The sequence below is a fragment of the Triplophysa dalaica genome, chromosome 20, assembly GCF_015846415.1.
Source record: "Triplophysa dalaica isolate WHDGS20190420 chromosome 20, ASM1584641v1, whole genome shotgun sequence".
Taxonomy (NCBI): Eukaryota; Metazoa; Chordata; class Actinopteri; order Cypriniformes; family Nemacheilidae; genus Triplophysa; species Triplophysa dalaica.
This window is the reverse complement of record NC_079561.1, coordinates 5,383,222-5,405,926: the sequence shown is the minus strand read 5'-3', so window position 1 is coordinate 5,405,926 and position 22,705 is coordinate 5,383,222. Positions and strand designations below refer to the sequence as shown.

At 38.0% G+C, this 22,705-nt stretch overlaps 1 protein-coding gene across 1 annotated transcript; it reads left to right on the top strand.

Moving 5' to 3' along the window:
• Positions 1-22,280, top strand: c1qtnf12 (C1q and TNF related 12). Its single transcript, XM_056733285.1, has 8 exons — positions 1-1,338; positions 11,732-11,836; positions 12,243-12,354; positions 12,468-12,649; positions 14,680-14,788; positions 19,155-19,248; positions 20,721-20,799; positions 21,074-22,280. The coding sequence occupies exons 1-8, from the start codon at positions 1,165-1,167 to the stop codon at positions 21,170-21,172; spliced, it is 954 nt and encodes a 317-aa protein (XP_056589263.1). The 5' UTR covers positions 1-1,164; the 3' UTR covers positions 21,173-22,280.
• The last annotated feature ends 425 nt before the right edge of the window (positions 22,281-22,705 follow it).

Here is a 22,705-nt window from a genome sequence, read left to right as displayed (position 1 = left end):
AGTCTGCCTGGCAAAGAGCTCTCCTTTGCTTTCTCAAGACTTGAGTATTTCATTAGTGAGATAAAACAGGGCTGAGCCCACTGGGTTTGCCAGTTCTTCTGATGAGGAAAAGAGAAGCAGGGAATCAGAAAGAGAGAGAGAGAGGCAGTGATGAACTCTGCTGTGAGACCTCATGTAAGCAGAGAGAGAGAGAGAGAGAGAGAGAGAGAGTGCAGAAGCAGCAGCATAAGATCTGGACAGAGTTAGAACACAAGCGAATGCAGAGGGAGCAAGACCTACCACAAAGACCATGCAATTAGATGCGAGTCTACATGTGTTTTTATCACTCTGCTGGACCAGGCTGATGAATTAGGGCCGGGGACTTCGTACGCAAGTGGGGACGTTTGAAGCTGTCAGAGAAAGCGCGCGATTGTCTCGTCAAGTGCTTCACGGCTTTGAAGTTTCTCAGAGTCGGCCGCGGGGGACCAATTTTTCCCTGCGAGGAAAAAAAACGTCAAGAGAGGGCCAAAGGCTACGAATACTGGAGTGATTCCAACCTCCAATTCCCTCGGGACATTTTTTTCCACCTCAGCGTCAAGAGGGAACCACATGTGAAGACTGATGGGGCAAGAGCTCAGCATTGCTTACCAGAGAATCAACTTAGATGCATCACTGACTGCAACACCACAGAGGCACCACGACACAGTATGAGCGAGACAGAGGCGAAGATCCAGAGAGAGGGAATCTTGTAATCTCCATCCACGCTCCCCTCCCCACCTTCACTTCATCTGCCTGGACCTTCTTCGGTTGCCCTCTGGTACCCCCCGCAGGGCAGGAAGCGTGAAAAATCTCACTAATGGGTTTATTTGCTGTCAGCTCAGCGATGACCTGTCATTTCCCAGGGCCGCTCCGCTTGACACATTTCACAGTCGAGTAAGCTTCACTTTATTTCTGCCAAAGGAGCTTTGGTCGTTTGAGAAGATCAAGACCAAGCTTAACAGCCAGCTTAATTCACGTTGGTTGCATGTTTGCCTACATTATTTTCTTGTGGGAGGTCAAGCGTATGATTTAAAGCCAAGTGGACATTTGCCGTTGCACTGTGTTTCTGACCAAGAACTTGCAGAGGAGAGAAAGACAAGCAGAGATTTCTGAGGCGACAACATTCTCCAGGCTGGTGGGCTGAAGATGCGGTTCTGGCTGCTAGCTGTGGTGACGGCGGTGATCTGGAGTCACTGCATCCTTCTAGGGTGGGCTGAGGGCAGGAAGGCACGTAAGAGGCCGAAGGAGACCAATCCACAGTACACTGAAGCATTCAACAGCACCGTCTCAAACAGCGAGGAGCAGGAGGACGACGTGAGGGTATGTTCTCTTTAAAAATCCTAAAAATATGGTTGCAATGCTCTGTTATCTTTTTCTGCTAGTATAAACATATGCTTATGAGTTTTTTAAAGTGATGTCACATCAGGTGTTCAATTATTGCATTACCTGATGTTCGTGGGAGCAGTTTATCCTGTTTTTTTATTAGCATTTTGGTTATTCCTCATTTTGGTAACACTTAATTATTAAAAAAATGTAATACGCTGACTATGTTTTTATATGAAAACAGCTAATATAGAACAGAAAAAAATAATAATTCAGAATATTTCATTAAAAATATTGAATATACTTAATACCAAAACACTTTTCATCATAAAGCTGACGTTTAATTAAATTTATAATTTGGCCTAACACACAGGGAAAAAGGTGCATTAATGCTTCACAGCAACAGATCCTTTTTGCAAAGTGTCAAAACCACACTGTAATAACACACAGAGCATGTCACATCAGAAAGCAAGACAGGTTGCATTTGGAATTAACGCTTGTCTTACATCATATGTTGTATATGTGCCCTAGCTGAAAGACTGCAGCTGCTTCTCAAACTTTGGCTATTTGAACAAGATTATGCAGAGCACATTCAAAGCCTGTGATGGAGATGCTGTTTCCCCAGAGGAAAAACTTTTTGCTCATTGGTTGAATTTTCTAAGCTCAGGAGACATAGTTCTGATTTATGTTTCTTGATGAAGTGTCAGCAGTTTATCAGATATTTCTCCTAAAATTCCTGAGGAGAAACAAAAATAAACTCAAATGAGAGATCTCTAAGAGAGGGAAAACTGAGATTGTGGTAAGAGAAGCATGGGAAATCTCTTTATAGTCTAATTTAGGTATCAGCTTTGTCTTCCCTTGTTTTCCTAAAATCCATTAGAGTAGACACAACTGAGACATGAGAAATGTCTGAGACTTAGTTGAGATTCTTATTTATCTCTCATTGTAGTATCAACAGTGTCTCAGATGTTTCTCCTAAAACTCCTTAGGATAAATAAAAGTTGACACAAGTGTGACATGAGAAAGTCATGAAAAGAATACAAACTGCGGATGTTTGTTGAGAACTATTGTTTTTTTCTTTTAGTGTTTTTTAATGATGATGATGATATTGTTTTTCACGTTCATTGGACATGACCGTAGGATGAGAGACAATAAGGGAAGAGGAAAGTACCTTTAGCTGGGATTCGAACTCGTGCTGCCTGAGGTGCTGCCCACAAGGCTACATGTTTCTGACAGGGATTTATCTTGCATCAGGATACTAAGGGCTGATTATTCTTTTACATTTCTCATTTATGTATCAGCTTTGTCTCCCGGGTCCAGCTGCATATAATTAGTTGAATAGTTACTAAAGAACAAGTAGTAGTTGCCCTAGTAAAAAACAATTAATTTAAAATTCATTTATTTCAAATTAAGTATAGTTTAAATGTATTAACATATTTACTGAGACAAAATACTATGAAACTTTATCAGGAGGACTATTTATACACAATGCACATTTCTTCATATTAAGCCTGTGTTTCAATAAAAATGAGTTCTAATGGCACCTTTGATAAGGATTTTATGATTTTTTAATCAAATCAATCTTTCAATGCAATATATTAAACTTGTACCTGAAGCATTCTTGCAAGAGTTCCATTTTAGCCCAATCAAATACTCTTTTTAGATGGACTTCAGCACTATTTCTACACAATTAAAGTATATTAAGTACAAAATTAGTTGTTTGAATTTAGCAGACTTTAAGTATACCAATTTAGTGTACCTCAATCGCAGTGTATGTTCATTTAGCACTTAAGATTTAAATGGATTTGCAGTATACTTAAGACTAGTCTATAGAAGTTTTTGCAACCAGCCCCAGATATCTTAAATACAATTTTTGGAGAAAGGTGTTACATTTTTTATTTTGACTAATATGGTTAATATATATATAGAAACTATCATTTAAATGTATCTTCAAATTCCAGCATTGTACATGCAGTTCATATTCCAAACAAGGAATTCAATCTGATTGAGTCAAACTGAATAAATTCTGTTCAAGCTGCAAGAATGACCAAATACAAAAGCTGCGAAGTGATTTGGAGTTGTGAAACTTTAGAGGAGATAAATGTGAGAATGTTAGAGGCTCTAGCTAAGGGGAAAAGTCTAAGCATAGTGTGAGATGTTATGGAGATCTCTTATGACACTTTAGAGGAGATAAATGTAAGAATGTTAGAGTCTTTAGCTATGGAGAAATGTCTGAGCATAGTGTGAGATGTTATCAAGATCTCCTATAAACTTTAGATGAGATAAATCTGAAAATGTAAAAGTCTTTATTGAAGGAGAATAATCTGAGCACGGTGTGAGGTGTTATGAAGATCTAATCTAAATTTCAGAGGAGACAAACATGATAGGATGACATTTTTTTGACTAAGGATGAACATGTGAGAATCAGCAGACATAACCTTATGTCTCATTTTGATGTTCACTTAATCTACTTTCTGTCAAGGAGAAAAATGTGAGATGAGAAGGAGATCCCTTGTTTGATTTTCCTTTCCTCTGGGACATTTCTATTTAGTGTGGCACAGACTTAAATATGTGCATTTCTAGAGAATAAGGGCTTCTGACAGCTGTAATTTACTAGTACAGTAAGATTTCTTCACAACCGGCAATGACAGGATATCTGTTTCAGGGGATCTGATTAATAGATTTTGATTATGTAATAAACGGTCAAATGAGACACTTCTGACATGCATGTTACAGGTGTAAAGTGATTACGTTTTGGCTGATCTTAACTGATCTTAACAGATCTTCACACCAGGTTGCTCAAGATGAGACTGTAACGTCTGAAGTGGATGACCGCTTGAGTTATGTGAAGAATGCACAGTCAAAGAGTCTGATCAGAGCATCAATTAGTCCTCTCAGTAGGGGGTTCTTCACCAGACTCGCTATCAGAATGTGACGACTGAGCTATTTTTGTATTATTTGAGAAGTTGTGGGCTCAACAGTTTTACGTTATAATAAAGAATGGAGAAACACACAAATATTTACAATTCTAAGAATTTTAATAAGCATAAACTCTTTCTGTGTCTAAATTATCATACATTAGTATGTTGACATATTCTGTCTCCAGCATGGTCGATATTTTGCTATTTCAAACCTTTATTTGTTTATGGCTTTGTATTGTTTAGATATTGGGATTTTCATTGTAAAATTAACTCATGTTTTAGCCCACCCACACAGTTGGCATTCTCAAGCATCCCACCCTACCCCTATGCCAACTACACGCTTTCCATAACTTGTTTGCTTCAGTTGTCTTGTTGACAAGAGTTATTGCCTGATTCAGATTAATGTTAGAGTTTTTAGCTGTATGACTTTCTTCTGCGGAACATAAAAGAAGACATTTTGAAGACATTTTGAAATGAACCGATTCGTTTCTATTATATACATAAAAAACCAATTCAAGTGAATGGGCACCGCCATTGTTTGGTTACCAACTTTTGTATTCTGCAGAAGAAAGAAAGTCATACATGTTTGAAATGACAATAGGGTGAGAAAATTATAACAGAACTTCATTTTTGCCGGAACCATTCCTTTAAAAAAGTCAACGCCTGGAAAACAAGTTATAACTGGTGACCTTGAGTCAACCTCTGTCTCGCTTGTTCTTCTCCCTCTTTTATCCCCAGACCTTTTTGCATTTTCTTATTCTTCTCCCTCACAATCACATCCCAAGTGTCTTCATCACCTCTTCCTCCTCATCTTCCTCTCTTTGTGGCCAAGCACAGGCAGAATGCCATGATGTAATTCCTGAGAGATATTTAAACAACCTTGGCAGCGCTCTTTCCCAGCCCATTGATTCTGTCATTCACAGACCAGGCTGACTCCGCTGTGTCTGGGACATCCGATAGGGGCGGTGCGGCCCCCTGTAAAAACTGGGGCAGCAGGCCGCGTAAGCCCCTCACAATGCCTCATAGAAAGGGTCTTGAAAGCGGACACCTCGAGAAGGATTAGTCACTCGCTCTCCCCTTGCTTAAAATCTTTTCATCTTGTCCAGTACGATCTGAGAATAATGACATAATCACACTAAAACGCAATGTTGTGCCAGGTTGTGTCACTGCCGCTACAGGGTTAAGGTGATGTTCAAAGTTAAAGGTGGAGATCATCTTTAGAGGTATAGGTGAGATTTATTGGATCCATGTGCTGTTATTTATTGTCCTACTAATACATGCTATAAAGGTTTGCTGGGAATCCCATCAAAGCCAAAACAGTGACGCCAAAGCAGGCTATGGAAAAGCAGTGTTTGCCCCACATGAAAAAATCTCAATGATATTCAAAAAGAAAAAAAGGTTTTATACGGGGTTTGCCTAAAAATACTTTTTTAATTCAGTCAAGTAAAGTTTTTCCTTGGTGACCCTTAGTCAACATCTGTCTCTCAAGGCTTGTTCTTCTCCCGCTTTTATTCCCTGATAAAACATATTTATAATTTACTCACCCTCTTTTTATTTCAAAGCTGTATGACTTTCTTTCTTCTGCTGGACACCAAAGAAGATATTTAAAAAATATTGATAACTGAACAGTGGCTGTACCCATTCACTTTTATTGTATACACACAAAACCAATGGGTCCGTTGTTTGGTTCCAAACATTCTTTAAAATATCTTCCTTTGTGTTAGGCATAATAAAGAAAGTCATACAACTTTGAAACAACAAGAGGGTTAATAAATGATGACAATAGGTTTCCTTTTCTGAACAAACTATTCCTTTAATGTTGGAACATTTATTTAATACAGGGGAATGATATCACTATTGTTGCCCTACTCGAATCATAAAACTCTTCTAATCTTTAAACAATCTAACTTTTAGACTCTGCATTAAATTAACAAAAATCTTTCATACATTTTCCATGAACAGATGTTGTTTAATTCTCTTCCACATTATTAGCAAATACCAGAGCATGTAAACGACATTTACATGGGGTCTAATCTTACAATTATGCTCCACTGAATTTTTCTCCGAAGCTCAAAACCACAGTTATTTATCTTCCAGGGGGGCGCGACATTACGGCCCATTGATGTAGGTGTGTACCTGAAGCTTTTTCTAGCTGTCCATTTGACCTACCACAGATAATGGGGAAATGAGCAACTAGCTTGACGCAAACTATCTTAACGGTATAATTTGTACACAAAGCAGGTGTGATGCTGCAATCGGACGCTCTTTATCTCTTTGACGTTTTATGTGAGAGGAAGGCTAGATAATTCTCCAGCAGATATCATAATACATCCCGTGGCTCCCTCTCTTTTCACATGTCTTCACTAGCCAGGAATGCGCACTTCACGTAAATATCTAAACAATGTTTATACTGCCACAATGCCATAGAACAGAGAGAGAGACTTTGAACAACACCCAATCGGTAGTTCGGTAAAGTTGAAAGTGGATTCCGACACGAACTTGTTATTGTGCTTGGGTTAGATCTGAGTAAATTCGATTCAGACGTCTTTGATGTCACTATTTAATGACCCGTGGGCTTAATGGGAAAAATTCCAACTTTCCCTCATGAGTAATAACATAGCGTTTAACTGCCTGTTTGGCTGCTCACGTAAGAATGCGATGAAAGGAACTTTACGGTAACTGCCAAACAAATATTTGACGTACATGCGAAGAAAAACAGTATCTGTCGTCCATTTGGAGTGTATTAGATATCAGGCCTCATCCACAGGGAACGAATTACAGAGTAATGAGGCCCAGTAATGAAATTTACAGTGCTGCTGGGTCTGTTACCTGTTAAATGATGCCCTTTGAAGCTGTGCTGCTTGATATTCAGCCAAAGAATTATTTCTCTTTTGTATCTCTTTGTCGAGTTCCAAAACCGTAATGACTTGGTACCAACAGAAACCGTAATTGCAGGTAAGAATCTAAGGTGTGGCCTGCACGGGTTCAGATAAACAATCCCATAAAGCTGTTGACTGACCCATTAAGCTGTGTTTCGGAACCTACCATCACCACACTTTGTTCTCATCAGGAGGGAGGCCTAATGAAAGAGAGGATCTGTATGTGGTGTGCACGTTTGGTGTACTTCACATCTTATTCGTCAGTCTCTTGTTTGTCAGTACAGCTATAGATGTTAAATGATGGGTGAATCTAGAGATGGTGGGTGCGAAACGAACAATCCCGAGCTGCGATACGGTGGGGAGATCCTTCCCCGGAGGCGTGGGATGGAAAATATCACTGAGCCATGCATGGATGAGTGCACTGACAGTGATGATACACCCATCTTGAAACAACAATCATTTTGGGAATGCCCTCAGTTTGATTTTTCAACATCTTTGTTGGTCTTGAAATAACATACCTGACAGCTAATATTTGGCGCTAATATAAAGGTTAGGTTGGGTGAGGGACACGACAAGATTGTTTTTTCAGGACCAACGAGAAATGTTGACAGCGCACCATGCTTTACACAGCAAAATGTCATAATTTTGAGATGGTGGTATAGCAGACGGGTGTACAGTATGTGCCATGTCAACAAGTATGAACAAGCTGTATTAATGTAATGGGAATTCCATCTTTGCAGCAAGGTTTAGTCTTGATGGAAACACAGCGGGTTTCTTGTATTTTGTGTTTCTGCATGACAACTCGCAGTACAAAAGCTTAAAGTGATAGTTCACCCAAAAAATGAAAATGTTGTCATCATTTATTCACCATTTCAAACCTGTTTGACTTATTTTCTTCCGCAAAACACAAAAGAAGATATTTTGAACAACGTTGGTGATCGAACCGCACTGGTACTAATTCACTTCTACACAAAACGAATTGCTAGTGGTGAATGGGTGCCAATTATCAACATTCTTCAAAATATCTTCTTTTCTAGCACTATATGTCTGTATATTAATGTGCTAGAAATCAGAAAAATGGGTCATTTAGGTTCAATAATTATGTCATCTTTTTTTTTTAAAGTAGAAAGACTTTAAAGTCCAGATTGAAAACATAAGGCAATGTGAGGTAAAAAGGTTATCATCATTTGAAGTATTCATATTTCTGTATTAAAATTATGTAAAGCTCAATGTTTCTTCAAAATCACTTCCGCATAATTGTTGATTGTGGCCTCGAGGCAGATTTTTATGGCTGTGTTTATATTTGCCGTGGAGCGCTGCCATTAAAAATGTCTCTGACGTTTCTCTCGTAAAATGAACATATTTCCTGGATGTTCAACAAATAGTGAGCTCTAAAGAGTTTTGTATAAATGTTGTATCTTCAATAACGGAATTACTAGAAAACAAATACATGGGCCAAATCTTAAAAAAAAAGATATTTTTTAGATTTCAAGAAAATTTCAATATGTAATAAAATAATATTTTCTGACTTTCAACATTTAATTCTTCAATAAACTTTCGGTTTATAGAAGTCTAGAAAAATCTTTCAAAGTGACATGCTGTACACACTTCCCATATCATGTTCGACCATTTATATAAACATGACTGAGGGGCTTTGTGTTTACTTACTCAGCCTATCATAATGTCTTCAAGAAGTCCATTTTTCTCAGCTTTCCTGTTGTCTCACCAAAGCTCTTGACTTTTTTCTTTTTTTAAACTATCTCTAATGGAGCATTTGGCAGCTTTGCTCCACAACGGTCTGCTGTTTTAACAGCCCCAAAACAAACTCGTGAGAGAAAAATCCACCCCAGTGGTATGCTGAGATAATAACAGCTTGCCATGATCTGTCATGATCTGAATAACTTCAGCACACTGCTTTTCATACAAGCCATGGTACTGCTGTCAACTGAATCGACTGTGTACATAGTGCATTGAAATATTGGAAACGTTATCGCGTTGAACAAACCACCACACATTCCGCATGAGTTTTAAGCTTAAATAAAATCTTCTCTCGTTTCCAAAGATTGCTTTAGAGACTTTATTAGCATGGGTTGAAGAATAAGATCACTGGTTATATCTACTTTAAATCTGTCTTGTCTGGTAGAGCGTTAATCTGTGTGCACCATTTAGATATATTGTCTTTTCCTTTTTGCGTGAAGGAGAACATGAGAGAACATGATACAATTTGATGGCATAGAGTATTGACGCGTTTCCATAAACTTCTACATCATTTCCCAGCAGCGACTTCAGGCAAGTTAATCCTTGCCTTGACAGAATTATGGATCCTCCCCGCTCATCTGATCTGACTCCGATCGTTCATGGTGTTAATGCTGATTCTTCAAATGTTCTTAAGTGGATCAGCAAAGGTGTTGGCTTGTCCACTTTGCAAATCCTGTGGAAACTGGTTGTAGGTGCACGTGCGGCATTTCATTGCATTGCAGTTTATTGATAGCTTACGAAACTTTCATTGAAACAACATTATGAGGACATCAAGAACCGAGCATTTCTTCTATTCACTAACATAAGAATCCTGTGGCTATTTTTTGGCAGCGCTAACCCATTCCACGCTGCTTTGACATACAGTCTGTGTTTCTAAAGCATTCCATATAAGACAATGGAAGAGAAACAAGTCGCTTGTCTTTTTTCCAGCATTTGGTGAAATTCTGAGTGTTCGACTTCTGCTGTAACAGTATCTTCACAAATCTCTCTGTCTTTCACTGTCTCCGGGCTTCTTATTCACAACAATAACATCGAGACAGCCAACACGCAAGGGGCTTGTGTGCTAGTTGAGTTGTTTGTTTTGTCTCCTGTCACAAGAAACATAGAACGATTTTTTTTACACGCAACCAAAAATATGAGCTCTTCTTTCCAGTATATGTCAGAAAAACAAGGCGATACTTCGTTGCAGCTTAACAAGGGACACGTCTTATGGTGAGGAGATGTAGCATGTTAGTTTAACAGATAAGCGATCCAAGTCTCGGTGCCAAACCTAAACAAATTCCATTTTCGACAGCACACCTCCGCAACTTATCTCTCTATCTCTGTTTCTATCTCAACCGCAGTCACTTGAAGTTTAGGGAAGGGCTCGTAGAGATCGAATTCATATTTGTGGTTAGTGGATTTCAGAAAGCCCAACACTGTTTGGGGTTGGTCGTTCAAAAAGTAGCAATGCTGTTTGGTGCGATGCTAATGTACACAGTGTGTTGTTTTCAACTAGACTGAACATTCTCAGTCGATTATTTTTATATATATACTGCTATTGGGAAAATAGATAACATTATACAATGAAGATGTCATTTGCTTGGCTGCTTATTGTTGAAATCACTCCAAGCTTGAATTTAAAGAGTTCAAACTACTGCCAAACAGAGCGAGTTATATTAAATATTGCACATTAGATAACTTCTTTCTGGGTTAGCCTGCTAAGCGTATTGAACCAGCCAGCAATTTTTCCACTGTATGTTTTTATCCAGTTGCATAAAGCAACCCACAGTGTAACGCGCCATGTCTAGGGCCTCTCATTTTCAGTTTAGCAGTAATGTCTCGCTCATGGAAACTTGTTTAAACTAGATCAATTTAGAAAGGCTGTTTATTTTGCACAGACCCTACTGCAGGGCAAAACTGACGTATAGCACCTGAGAGAACTACTGAACGGGAGTAATTAAGCAAAGGGTAAAGTACTTAAGAGCAAATTTGACTGAGTGTGTTTGGCATGAGGTAGTGCCGCACGCCACACAAAGATCCATTCCTTGCAAGTGCTGAGAAAGAGAGAATTAGAAATAAACGGGTACAGAGTGCAACCTGCTATGATGTTTGGCACCATTTTATAGCATCTTTAGGCAAAAGTTTCCTATGAGGGTTTGTAAGCAGAAATTATGACTCAGTGGTTATGGCTACGATACATCGCCGACTGAATGATCTTAGCCTAAATATTTCATATCATGACTGCTTTTAATGACTCATCAAATATATAGACGTGGAAAAAAAACATGTAAAAATTATTTTCAAGTTTTCTAATCATGTCTTTGGGTAAAATTATCATTTTTGTTTCATTCTTTTACCTACTAACAATATTCTTTCCTAAATAAATAAAAAATCCTTTTATTTACAGAAAATTAAAACCGGAGAAACAGGTTAAAATAACAAAAAATAATACTTTTAGGCAATACAGCAGTACTATTTGTACATGTATTTAGGAAAAGTTATTCTTTTTAAATGTGATAACCTTTTTATCACAGTTTTCATGTGTCTTGTGATGTTGTCAGCCTTTCACATTGCTGTTGGATGACTTGATGTCACTCCTAAAATTAGATTTTGTTGAAATTCAACAGACACTAGACTGGCCACAATACATCTAGAAATGCTGAATACATGAAAATTTGGAACATGGCTGTATATCACTGGTATTAACATACATTTTTATAGCCTACTCTCTGACACGTGTTAAACAAGCGATATCATTTCTCATATATCTGGAATCATCAACTTATTAAAAGCTATATGCAGTTCCAAAAAAAAATCAAGAGGTTTATCACTTTTGGTTTGATTCATCAGGTCAGTGAGAACCAGAGAGTGGATCCTCTTGGATCATGGATGGATTTTGTGAAGAGACCGGTGGGCAACTTTCCCGGAAAATGCAGAAAGCGAAAACGACCACTGGTGCGGAAAATCTTCATCTTATCAAATGTCAAAGACAGAATTGACAGAAGCACATAAGAGCATGAGAATGTACAGTACAATTCTTCTGGCTATATTTTGTGACAATTAAACAGCTAATGCTAAAGGCTACGGCTAAACTTGAGGTGCAATAAAAACTAAAAAGCACAATTACGGACGCACTGCGTTTAATGTAAAAAATACTGCGAATGTAAATCTGTTATTGCATAATTTATCCTTAACATGGAATTTATCATGTTTGCGAAATACATTCCTAAACATTTCAAGTGGTGACATGTCATTATATAAAGTGAAATACCATTTGAGCATTGAGAGAACTTAACTGTACGTCTTCATGAGGTTGATTTGATGTTAGTTTATATAACAGTTTTCTTTTTTTGACTATCAGCCTGGTCCCCCGGGTCCTCCTGGTCCTCCAGGGCCTCAGGGACCTCCAGGATCTCCCGGGGCAGAGGTCACTCAAGAGGTCCTCCTGCGAGAGTTCAAAGAAATGATCAAAGGTGAGGGCCCCCAATGTGCATCTACATTTTTCTACAGAGTTTTCTATTTGTCATCTTGCTATCATGAAGATTAGTTGGTCATTTTGAGATACACATGATGTTTGCTTGAACAGAGGCCACAGAGAGGCGAGCTGCAGTGGACAGACCCGACGAACCCAGTCAGCTGCCCACATCTCTCCTTAACCTGGAGAGCTTGACCTCCTACAGGAGAATTGAAGAAGCGTTTCACTGCAAACTCAAAGGCCCTGTAGTCGTGGACAAGAAAACTTTGGCAGAGCTGCAGAACTTTCAGACGGTAGGTAAATCGTAGAATCAAGTTGTGATGTTAGTGGAAACATATCTGCTTTACTTCATCAAACACTTGTATGATAAGTCATATTTTGAGAGGTGACAGAGGGTTTTAAATCAACAAAGTGTGTGTTTCTGCGGTCTCTCATTTCAGAGGCGTTTGGTCTCTATCATATACATACTGTACATCTAAAACATAAAGGGACAATTAACCCAAAAATAAACATTCTGTCATCATTTACTGACCCTTGAGTTGTTTCAAATATGTATAAATGTCTTTGTTCTGATGAACACAGAAAAATATATTTTGAAAAATCCTTTTAAAATTACAGTGGTAGTCAAAAGTGCCCCAGAACTGTTTGCTTTCCTACATTCTTCAAAATATCTTCTTTTGTGTTCAACAGAACAAAGAAATGTATAGAGCTTTTTTCCTACTGTGGTAGTCAATGGTGGCCAAGAGGATTGTAAGCTGTTAAGTAAGACAGAAGAAAATATACAACATATGCGCCTAAATGTGATCACCTATAAGTGACACATATTGGCGTTATTGAATTGTTTAAGAAAGAATTCCCTTTTATTTTTCACTTCTTATTGTTAGTATTCTTACATAAATGCCTTATGTTGAGCACAATAACGTTCATGGGCCAACAAAAAAAGAAGGAAACGCCGCATTTGAATTAATGTCAATATGAATGAATTCCAGTGATTTCGAAACACACGATAAATCATCAAGATACAACAAAAGTACACGTGATAAGCAGATTAAGCTCTTTAAATTCCATCAAATGATTTGAAATAGGTTGGTTTTGTCTTGGCTCCATTCAGCTTCAAACTCCATTGCTGTGTCTATAGGCCATTTCCAAACCTACCAACCTGAGTGTGCTTCACAACTGAATTTAGAGCCATCTGTGATGGTAACCTCCATATTGGTTCTTGTTTTATGAATTTAGAAATGAGATGCTGGATTGGCCAATAATGTACTCAACCAGGTCCTCCTAAAAATGACATCCAATGCAATGCACAAAAGGTACTCTGTCTGAGGTTCTGAACCAGTGAGTTGTGTGGATAAAAATAGACACCATTTGAAACAGAACGCTGTTTCAGGGAAGAACTACGGCCTGTGGTATTCTGATTAACCTAGTTTATGTCAACAACTGACGTACACTGAAAATCATGTTCTTGGGGAGTAAGTCATGGAAAAAATAGCTATTGATTTAATGTAGACAACAGTTGATTTTTTAAGACCGGCATTTCAGTAAATAAAAATAAATCATTTTCACATTTATGCCCAGGTAGTATCATAAATCATCCAAAGATGTCTGAATATCGCTTTTCCATTTGAACGAATTGAAGATCATATACATCCCTTCACCTCTCTCACATAACAGTTTTGCACATCGACATGAGTTCATCCGATTTAGACATTGTCAAAAGAAATCAAACTCCTCTTGATCTGACATGTATCAGAAAGGCATTTATCGTATGTGTTTTAAGCTGACAGCACAGAACTGGCATAAGTGAAAGGGTGTTTAGCACACCAATCGGAGCACTCATTATAAAAGCGTCTGAGTCTGGAACTTTCAGTGGGTTCTGGAGGCGTAATGCAAAATAATGTGGTCTGGCACGGCTACATGGCTGCAGTTATGATCAAAAACAGAATCGGAGGATTCTTGGCAGATATCAACATATTTCTAGCCATTTAATGGTTATGTGCTCCCAAACTGAGCCCTAAAACTGGTTCATTTTGGAATGCTGCATGAGGGATCCTTCGATTTGTAAGTGAGTTTATTAGAGCGTGAAGGGCAAAAATTCAGCTGAAGACAAATTTGTCTTTAACGCTTGAAATGGTAGTCAGCAGTTTATGAGTTTGTGTATGATATCTTTTTCCCCCACATACATCTTGAAATATTTGAGGTGACTGCTGTTAATGTTTGACATATAGCTTCTGCTTCATATTCTCAAGTATAGGAACTGGTTATTTGATGTGCAATGTTTATTGTAAGCCCTCTATAATTCTCACCTGTCTCATACCTTTAGCCTCCTGCCAAAGGTGCCTTCCTCAGAGGAACGGGGATGGATCAGTCCACGGGCCGATTTACAGCCACCGTAACTGGAATTTATCAGTTCTCTGCCAATGTTCATATTGGTAAGGAAAGGAAGTTTCACTTCAGGAAACATTTACCTCTCATAATCTGATTCTTTTATTTTTTACTTTTTTGTCTTTGGATATTGTCATTAGTGATTTGAAGAATAATAACATAATACACTAAACTTTGAATAATAACAGGATTAATTAACATATTAAGTTTTTACTCTTTAATAGTTCAGGAGTTTTAATAGAATTCTCAAAAAGGTTATATTTACATAACTAGGGATTTTTGAGGTTCTACTTTGGTTTATTGAGTGTCCAACAACAAGTTTATGTACATAGAAGGTGTAAAAACAATATTATTTCGGCACCTATTCTTACCTTACTTCTTGACTGACTCTCAAATGATTCGTTCCACGATTTATCCGTTTAATCCCCTCCTTTCCGCTAGCCTAGTCTGATGTGATTGGTTAGATGGTCTAGTCTGCTGTAATTGGTCTACCGCGAACGCGGTTCACAAGCTACAATGTTTGGGGGAGAAAAGTGAAGTTTTCGTGGGCAATCCTAGCAAAACATAGGCGGGACTTTATGTAGTGACGTAAATCCGCAGCAGTTCGCGAATTGGACTAGGGACGACTCGTTTGCGTGATTCAGAGCCAATAACTTTGTTATTCATTCACCATTGGATTTACAACTTGGCAGACTGCGTACTTTCAAACACGGCAACATTATGCATGAAATGTTTCATGATCTTATGTTATGTACTCTTTAAGTAGCTTTGTCTCAGATAGGAGAAATACAAAAAAAAGGAGACAATTGCTGTCATACTGTAAACTTTGGTGTTTTGACAAATCCGAGAACAGTTTGTGACAAGATCTCTTCTTAAACTTTGGAGGTATTACCAGTGATGCCGGTAACGCGTTACTCTAATCTGACCACATTTTTTCAGTAACGAGTAATCTAACGCGTTACTTTTTCAGATTAAAGTTATTTATCCAAGTCACTGTGCGTTACTATTTTTGTCATTTTCCTTAGTAAAAATATATAATTTTGCTTTCTTCTTGCGTCTCAAGGAGTGAAGACACGTAGCATTATGCGACAAGTCGAGTTTAATTCACGTGTAATAGCCTCTACTACGCAAGAGGCAAGAGAGAGATGCGCGTTTCTAGCTGGAAATACAGTCACGAGTTTGTGTCCGCCAGATGACAATATTAAGGTTCGTTGTACTCTCTGTGCTGGCGAGCACAGTAACACTACGTAACACTACGCTTTATCCAAAGCGACTTACATTGCTTTATCCTATACATTTTACATAGGTATTTGCAATTCCCTGGGATCGAACCCACAACCTTGCGTTGTTAACGCAATGCTAAGAGCTACAGGAAAACACGGTTGACTCGCACATGTTTCGTGCGTTTTACACTTGTTTTTTAAAACCACTCCTTGCTGCTTTAATGCTGTGAACAACAGGTTCAATGTTCATAAAACATGTTAAAAAGAAATTAATTGTTACATTTATAAATAATGTAGATTATGAATAGTTTGTTTTGCCATTATTAAAGTGTTAACAGTAAAATATGTCAGGTCAAGAAAGACTGTCTTTATTTTATTTTTTATAAAAAACAAGTATTTACGTTAAGTGAAATCAAGAAAATCAGTCTTTATATTATTTTTAATAAAAACATGTTTTTTTCAGGAAAAAGTCTTTAAGTTCAATTTAAAATTTCAGGAGATACATTGTTGACATTACTGTTGAAAATACACATCCAATAAAGTGAGTGCAAAACCCATTGTCATTTTTATGTTGAGGCAGCGAGGTTGTTGGCGGCAGCAGCTGAATGTAACTGATAAAGTAAAGTGTAATCTAACTTAGTTACTTTTAAAATCCAGTAATCTGTACAGTAACTAAATTACTTTTTAGAGGTATAATCAGTAATCAGATTGCTTTTTCAAAGTAACTGTGGCAACACTGGGTATGACACAAGATTACAGGCTCTTTTTTAAGAACAAACATCTGGGAAGAAGACCAAAAGTTAAAAAATTATTTCAATAATTACTCACCCTAGAGTTGTTCCAAATCTGTATTGTAGGGGAATTACACTAAAAACACGTACACCATGATTATGATGAAGACAAAGAGTGAATCGAAGAAAATTTACTGAACAAAAATTGTTTGGAGTTTCGCTAGCAGAAGTCAGCTTCAGCACTCTCAAGGAGTCTTACATCCCATCCAAAATGCAGTAGTATTTAAACTAACAGTGTCAACTAACTACGTCAGTGGTTCTCAACCTTTTCATGGTCGCGCCCCCCTGTAAACCCATTTTAAGAACTGCCGGTCCCCCCCATAATGTACATTGAGATATAAGATAATGTGTAAAATATAAACTATACATAAAATGCAAAAAATACCTGTATATGACAGATTGATCTCAAGAAATCAGATTATAAATGTGACAATCATCCTGATAAAACCGAAGAAACCATCACAGACATGAATGGTTTCCATTAAAACCATAAAAACCGAGCGAGAGTTAGACGCGGTGTTGTGTCATTTGCCTGTCGAAAATAGCCTTTTACATCTTTAATAACTGTCAACAGCTTTAAACAGCTGTCCAAGTTCAGAAATACATGAAAAGGCACTTTATTTACACTACACTCCCTTCACGCACACTCTGAACTCATCGGGAGAGAGAGAGAGACTTGCGCTTATTCTAAAATAACAGTCTGAAAGACCAACATACTTATATGATCTACCTGTTTCTAAAAATGATGTAGGGGTAATTGCTGGTGCTTCCAAATCCTGAGTGGACGTTTGCGTATTTTGTAGATATTAAGCTTTTCTGCGCAGCCTAAAATTGGACTGTGCAGGACCTACAATGAGACTGTGCTTCAGATGGAACATTGCCCTCCGTCAATTTGCAATCGAGTTCCTCTGTGCATTCGAGATCGAGTTCCAAAGGGGTTGGGGTTTCAGGGAACCATCACGCCCCACCTGCAGTGCCGCTGGACCCCCCTGGGGGGGCGTGCCCCCCTGGTAGAGAACCACTGAACTATGTCATTACTTAGGTAAATCAAGCTCACATGATTGGTTATCAATAGATAATCAATTACACAAGAACAGAAAGCTCTCAAACAATTCTGGAGTCATGAGACAGGACAATAGTCCTATAGATTATCAAAGATGACAGGCGTTACGTCCGTCTCATTTTTCATCTTTCTCACTTACCTGAAACGATACAATCCCACATACACAAACTCACGGGCAGAGTGTGTGCTAACAGAAGATGTTTTTCGAACATGAGCATAAGAAGTCTCTTTGCATAGTAACACTGACCTAGCAGGAAGAGAGGGCCTAAGCCTCCATAAGAGACTCTAAACCATGAATTATTCTCTACTTTCTGTAGTTTATATCATAATCAAAAAACGTAATCTTGCCTAAATCATCAATTTATCATAAAATTATGCTAATTTGTATTTGTCAAAACCACACAAAGGTACTAATATTTGAAGTAAGGTGAAGCCACGGCATCCGTCCCTTCAGTATACATTTCTTTGTTCTGATGAACACAGAGAAATATATTTGGAAGAATGCTTGTAACCAAACAGTTCTTGGCCACAATTGACTAGTATGAAACATTACAATGAGAGTCAAAAGTACCTCAGAAATGTTTGCTTTCCTACATTCTAATAAAACAACAACAAAAGCATTACTGAATTCTTACATACTGAACATTTCTCTGCCATAAAAACAAACCCGTAAAACACATGCATTACGCAAACATCAGTAGATGGCACGATGCAATGAATGTGCTTCAGACTTGGCACGATCTCAACACATGGATTGCATTCCCCTGTAACTTACATTCCAACCGTTATGTATTTTTCGGAGACTGGGGGTGTCTTGCACAATATCTTGCAATTAACAATAAAAAAAAGTGCACAGCCATGTTGTTGGATGATGCTTTTGGGGTGGGAGTAATCGTGTTGACTTCATCTCCTCCATAGTGGGAATACTGATGTGGAGTTACGCTCAAACAAGCCTCAGGGACTCTAAACACAAAACTCTTCTTAGCTGTGGCGCCACCATGCAGCTCCGGGAAAAGGAGTTGGCTCTCTGCAGTAGACTGTGGCAGAATAAAATCAACATCCCCAAACAAATTCACAAATCCTCTACAGACTTATAGAAGAGACCAATATTTAGATGCGGCCGGAGGTCAAACAGGACTGGCATCAAATGCCCCAGATACAAAACTCTGTCAAACACAAGACTTCAACAGACACTCTTCTACTCTTCATACAACAGCCTTTATTTCAGTGTGACAAAAGGGAATATGTGTTTTTTAAACATGTTACTATTTGTTTGCATTGTCGGTGTACACTCAGATTTGATGAAACAACTGCATTTTCATGTTCTTTTTTGCAGATCACACTGAAGTGAAGAAAAGTAAGAACCAGCTGAGAGCCAGAGACAATGTGAGAGTTTTGATCTGCATTGAATCACTCTGCCACAGATATACGTAAGCTTCCTTCCAGTTTACAGAAAGTTAAAATCCTTTCATAAATTCGTCACAAATTCCGTTACATTATTTCAAATCAATGTCTTTAATGGTTTTCATTCTTCTGTGAAACATAAAAAAAGACATTTTGAGAAATGTACCAGTCACTGTTTTTTCCATGCAGTGACGATGAATGTTGTAAATTCAAAATAAAATCATGACAAAAAAATCATGATATGAAAACAAAATCTTACAACTAAAAGTGGTAGCTCACCTGAAAACTCTGAAAACTCTGTCGTGGTTAACTCTCCCTACAAACCTTTATGACTTTGTTTCTTCCGCAGAACACACAAGAATACATTTAGAAGAATGTTGTTAACTGGACCTGATTCACTTGCATTTGTTTAGTGTTGGTACAATAGAAGTGAATGGGGTTGGGGTCCAGTGCTGTTCGGATACCAACTTTCCTCAAAATATCTTCTTCCGTGTTCTGCATGTTTGAAATGACATGAGTAAATGATCACAGAATTTTCATTTTTGGGTAAACTATCACTTTAAGGTCTTACAGCGTGAAAGGCCGGCCACAGAAACATCTTGTCAGTGTTGATGAATTCAGGTCTTCCTGCCAGACAGTGTCGATTCTGTCAGCAAAACTATCCAGAAGAAGTGCTGACACCAACATCTTTTGCCTGAAAAGTTATTATGATTACATTATGTATAATTTACCCCCATGCAGCACCTATTTATTAGAGACAAATGCTCCATTTTGGACTCCGTGTCCACAGACCACATCCACATGAATTCATGACTCCAATATAAATTCATGACTCAGACCTAAAGGAGTACATCGCTTCAGATGAAAATGAATATTTTGCTTGAGCTTCTTTATAAATTCCGAGCACGTGGTTTTTATTATAGCGGCTTAGGCGTCATAAAAATCCTCTTTCACAAATCAAACAAAAATGATTTTGCTTAAAAGAAAAATACTATTAGCGGTACAGGAGGTGGGGGAGAGAGAGAGGTTGAAATTCTGGACAAACTCTTCCAGTTTATGTTGGTTGTTAGTCCGGCATCTTAGCACTATAAAGCATCTTGTCTGTTCGCTTGTGTGGAACCAGCAAGGCATTTCCTGTGTTAAAGTGAAGCAGGCCTTTAAAAAATGTCCTCTCACCTTCCGTCTGGTCCCTGTCACCTTGGTAACCTTAACTGGCCACCTTTGACATATAGGGTCCCTGTCGGTTTTAGCAACAAAGCTCTTGACGGGTAATTCTTCAGATTTATCACTGGAAAAATTGAGTGTAACTGGGTACAACATCATTTATATTTATTTTAAAAGAAGAGAAGCATGTAATAAAGTAACACATTAACACAGTAACACACGTTTGCATATTGATCTAAGTAGCAAAACATATGGACTGTCATACAAACACAGTTTCTGCCTTCAAATCTCCCCGTTCTTTAATACTCTTTATATTCTTTATACCTTTGTGCAGATCATTGGAAGTGATTGTCGGTCTTGAGAGTAACAGCAAGATATTTACAGTGTATGTCCATGGACTGCTGGAACTTCAGGTAAGCTTTGGGGAACCTGACCCCAAAGTTGGACTTACTTACTTCATTGAGTTGAATAACTGGAGTTAGAGTTTTATATTCTTATTAAAATCGAATCTCTTGCTCCTCTGCTATTTTACGTGCTATTTCTGTTCACTGAACTCTAAAATCAATTTACCAAATTGTGTTTTGAAATGCTTAGTTAAGATTAAAATCGAACCGTACGTCTTTGAAGTGAACGCCAGGAGCTCAGAGCCGAGTGTGTGTGATCGTAATGTGATGTGTTCTTTTCTAGGCTGGCCAGTACACCTCCATATTTGTGGACAATGCAGCTGGAGCATCGATCACAATACAGAATGGCTCAGATTTCATGGGCATGTTGTTGGGGGTATAGCCTCGGCTATATCTGGTGGATCAAATACAATACTCTTTGGACCGACACGCAGCATCGTAAGACATCATTTGACTTCGCCGTGAGAGCGGTTGTCTGTACAAACTTTATGGATGAGCAAAGGACATATCGAACCCCACACTGCTAGAGACAAAGACTGTTGGATGCAATACTAAAAGACTTGAGGACAGTGGACTCTTATCTGCCTTGACTGTATTCCTTACAGTAAAATTCCTCCTGCTCCCTGTGTTCGTATTGAATCACATTCACCAGATCGTATTTTGTCATTAATGTATACAAAGAGATTTTTCTACCTATATATTGGTGCATGATGTCACCACCATCCTCCTATAGTGTTTCTATTGTTTAATATGGGGTGAGAGGTATTTTAGAGTAAATACAATACAAAAGCAATGGGTTTATCTTTGGGCTGATAGTCTCACATATTTTGGAGGTGTAACACAAAATACACACCTTCTGTCGTAAACGACTGTATTGTGTATTGTTAATATCATTTAAATATCATAAGCTAGACAAAGTTTATTTACTATGCAGATCCAAAAAGCATGCGTTCGAGCTGGATTAATGATGAAAGATGTTCCATTACGCTTGGCCAAAAGAAGTAAACAAGCAAGAGAAGCAAAAGAAAAGAAAAACAGCGCTGACGATCAGTGTATTTTTATGTCCAGTGGGTAAAAATACCAGACAATAGTGTTGATCCAAGAATGTGTGAGTGTGTGCTTGGAAAGCTACAGTCATGATCGATTAGACATGTTAGAGTCCTGCTGAGTTCTCGTCTTGTGTGCCTCAATGCTAAATACGTCATCTAGTTTTTACATTCACTTTTCTCTTATTTTTCCATCTATTTTCAAACATGTTCTCGTCTTTGTCTTTAGTGAATACAGAAATTAAGATGCACATGTATCAGCATATGTACAATATGACATATATACAGATTATTTATGTTTAAATGTATCTGCCAATTAAAATAGATTTATTTTTTTTATTGGCTTCTAGGCTTCCAATAGATCTCCATACAAGTAATATAAAAGAAGCGAAACCGTTTGAACGTATTTGCTTTACAGTATCTTGTAATGTGGTGTAATGGAAATTAAACTATATTCAATAAATATAAAGTATATCTATTCACCTGTGCATACTTGCGGTTGACTTTTATGAGGTTTGAATATTTGCTAACATTTTTAATTCTCTGATTTATAAAGTAGGTGAGTAATTCCAATGCCTTCTTCATACATTCTGCACAATGTAGCACATGAAGAATATTCCTTGCAGTAGTGTGGAAAAAGCTTTTTTGCATCATTTGCTTGGTTAATAATCCCGGATCGCTCAAATACCGAGGCATGTCGGACAGCCTGATGATGGCACGCCACTCGGGCACGAGTGGAATTTCATCAAATCATTTACAATGCTGATGTTAGTGAATTAACTGATGTTAACAAAAACAACCTTAGGTGTTACCAAAAAGTGGTTTAGCAAATTTGTGTGATTTATTGACGCATTACCCATTTTCCATTT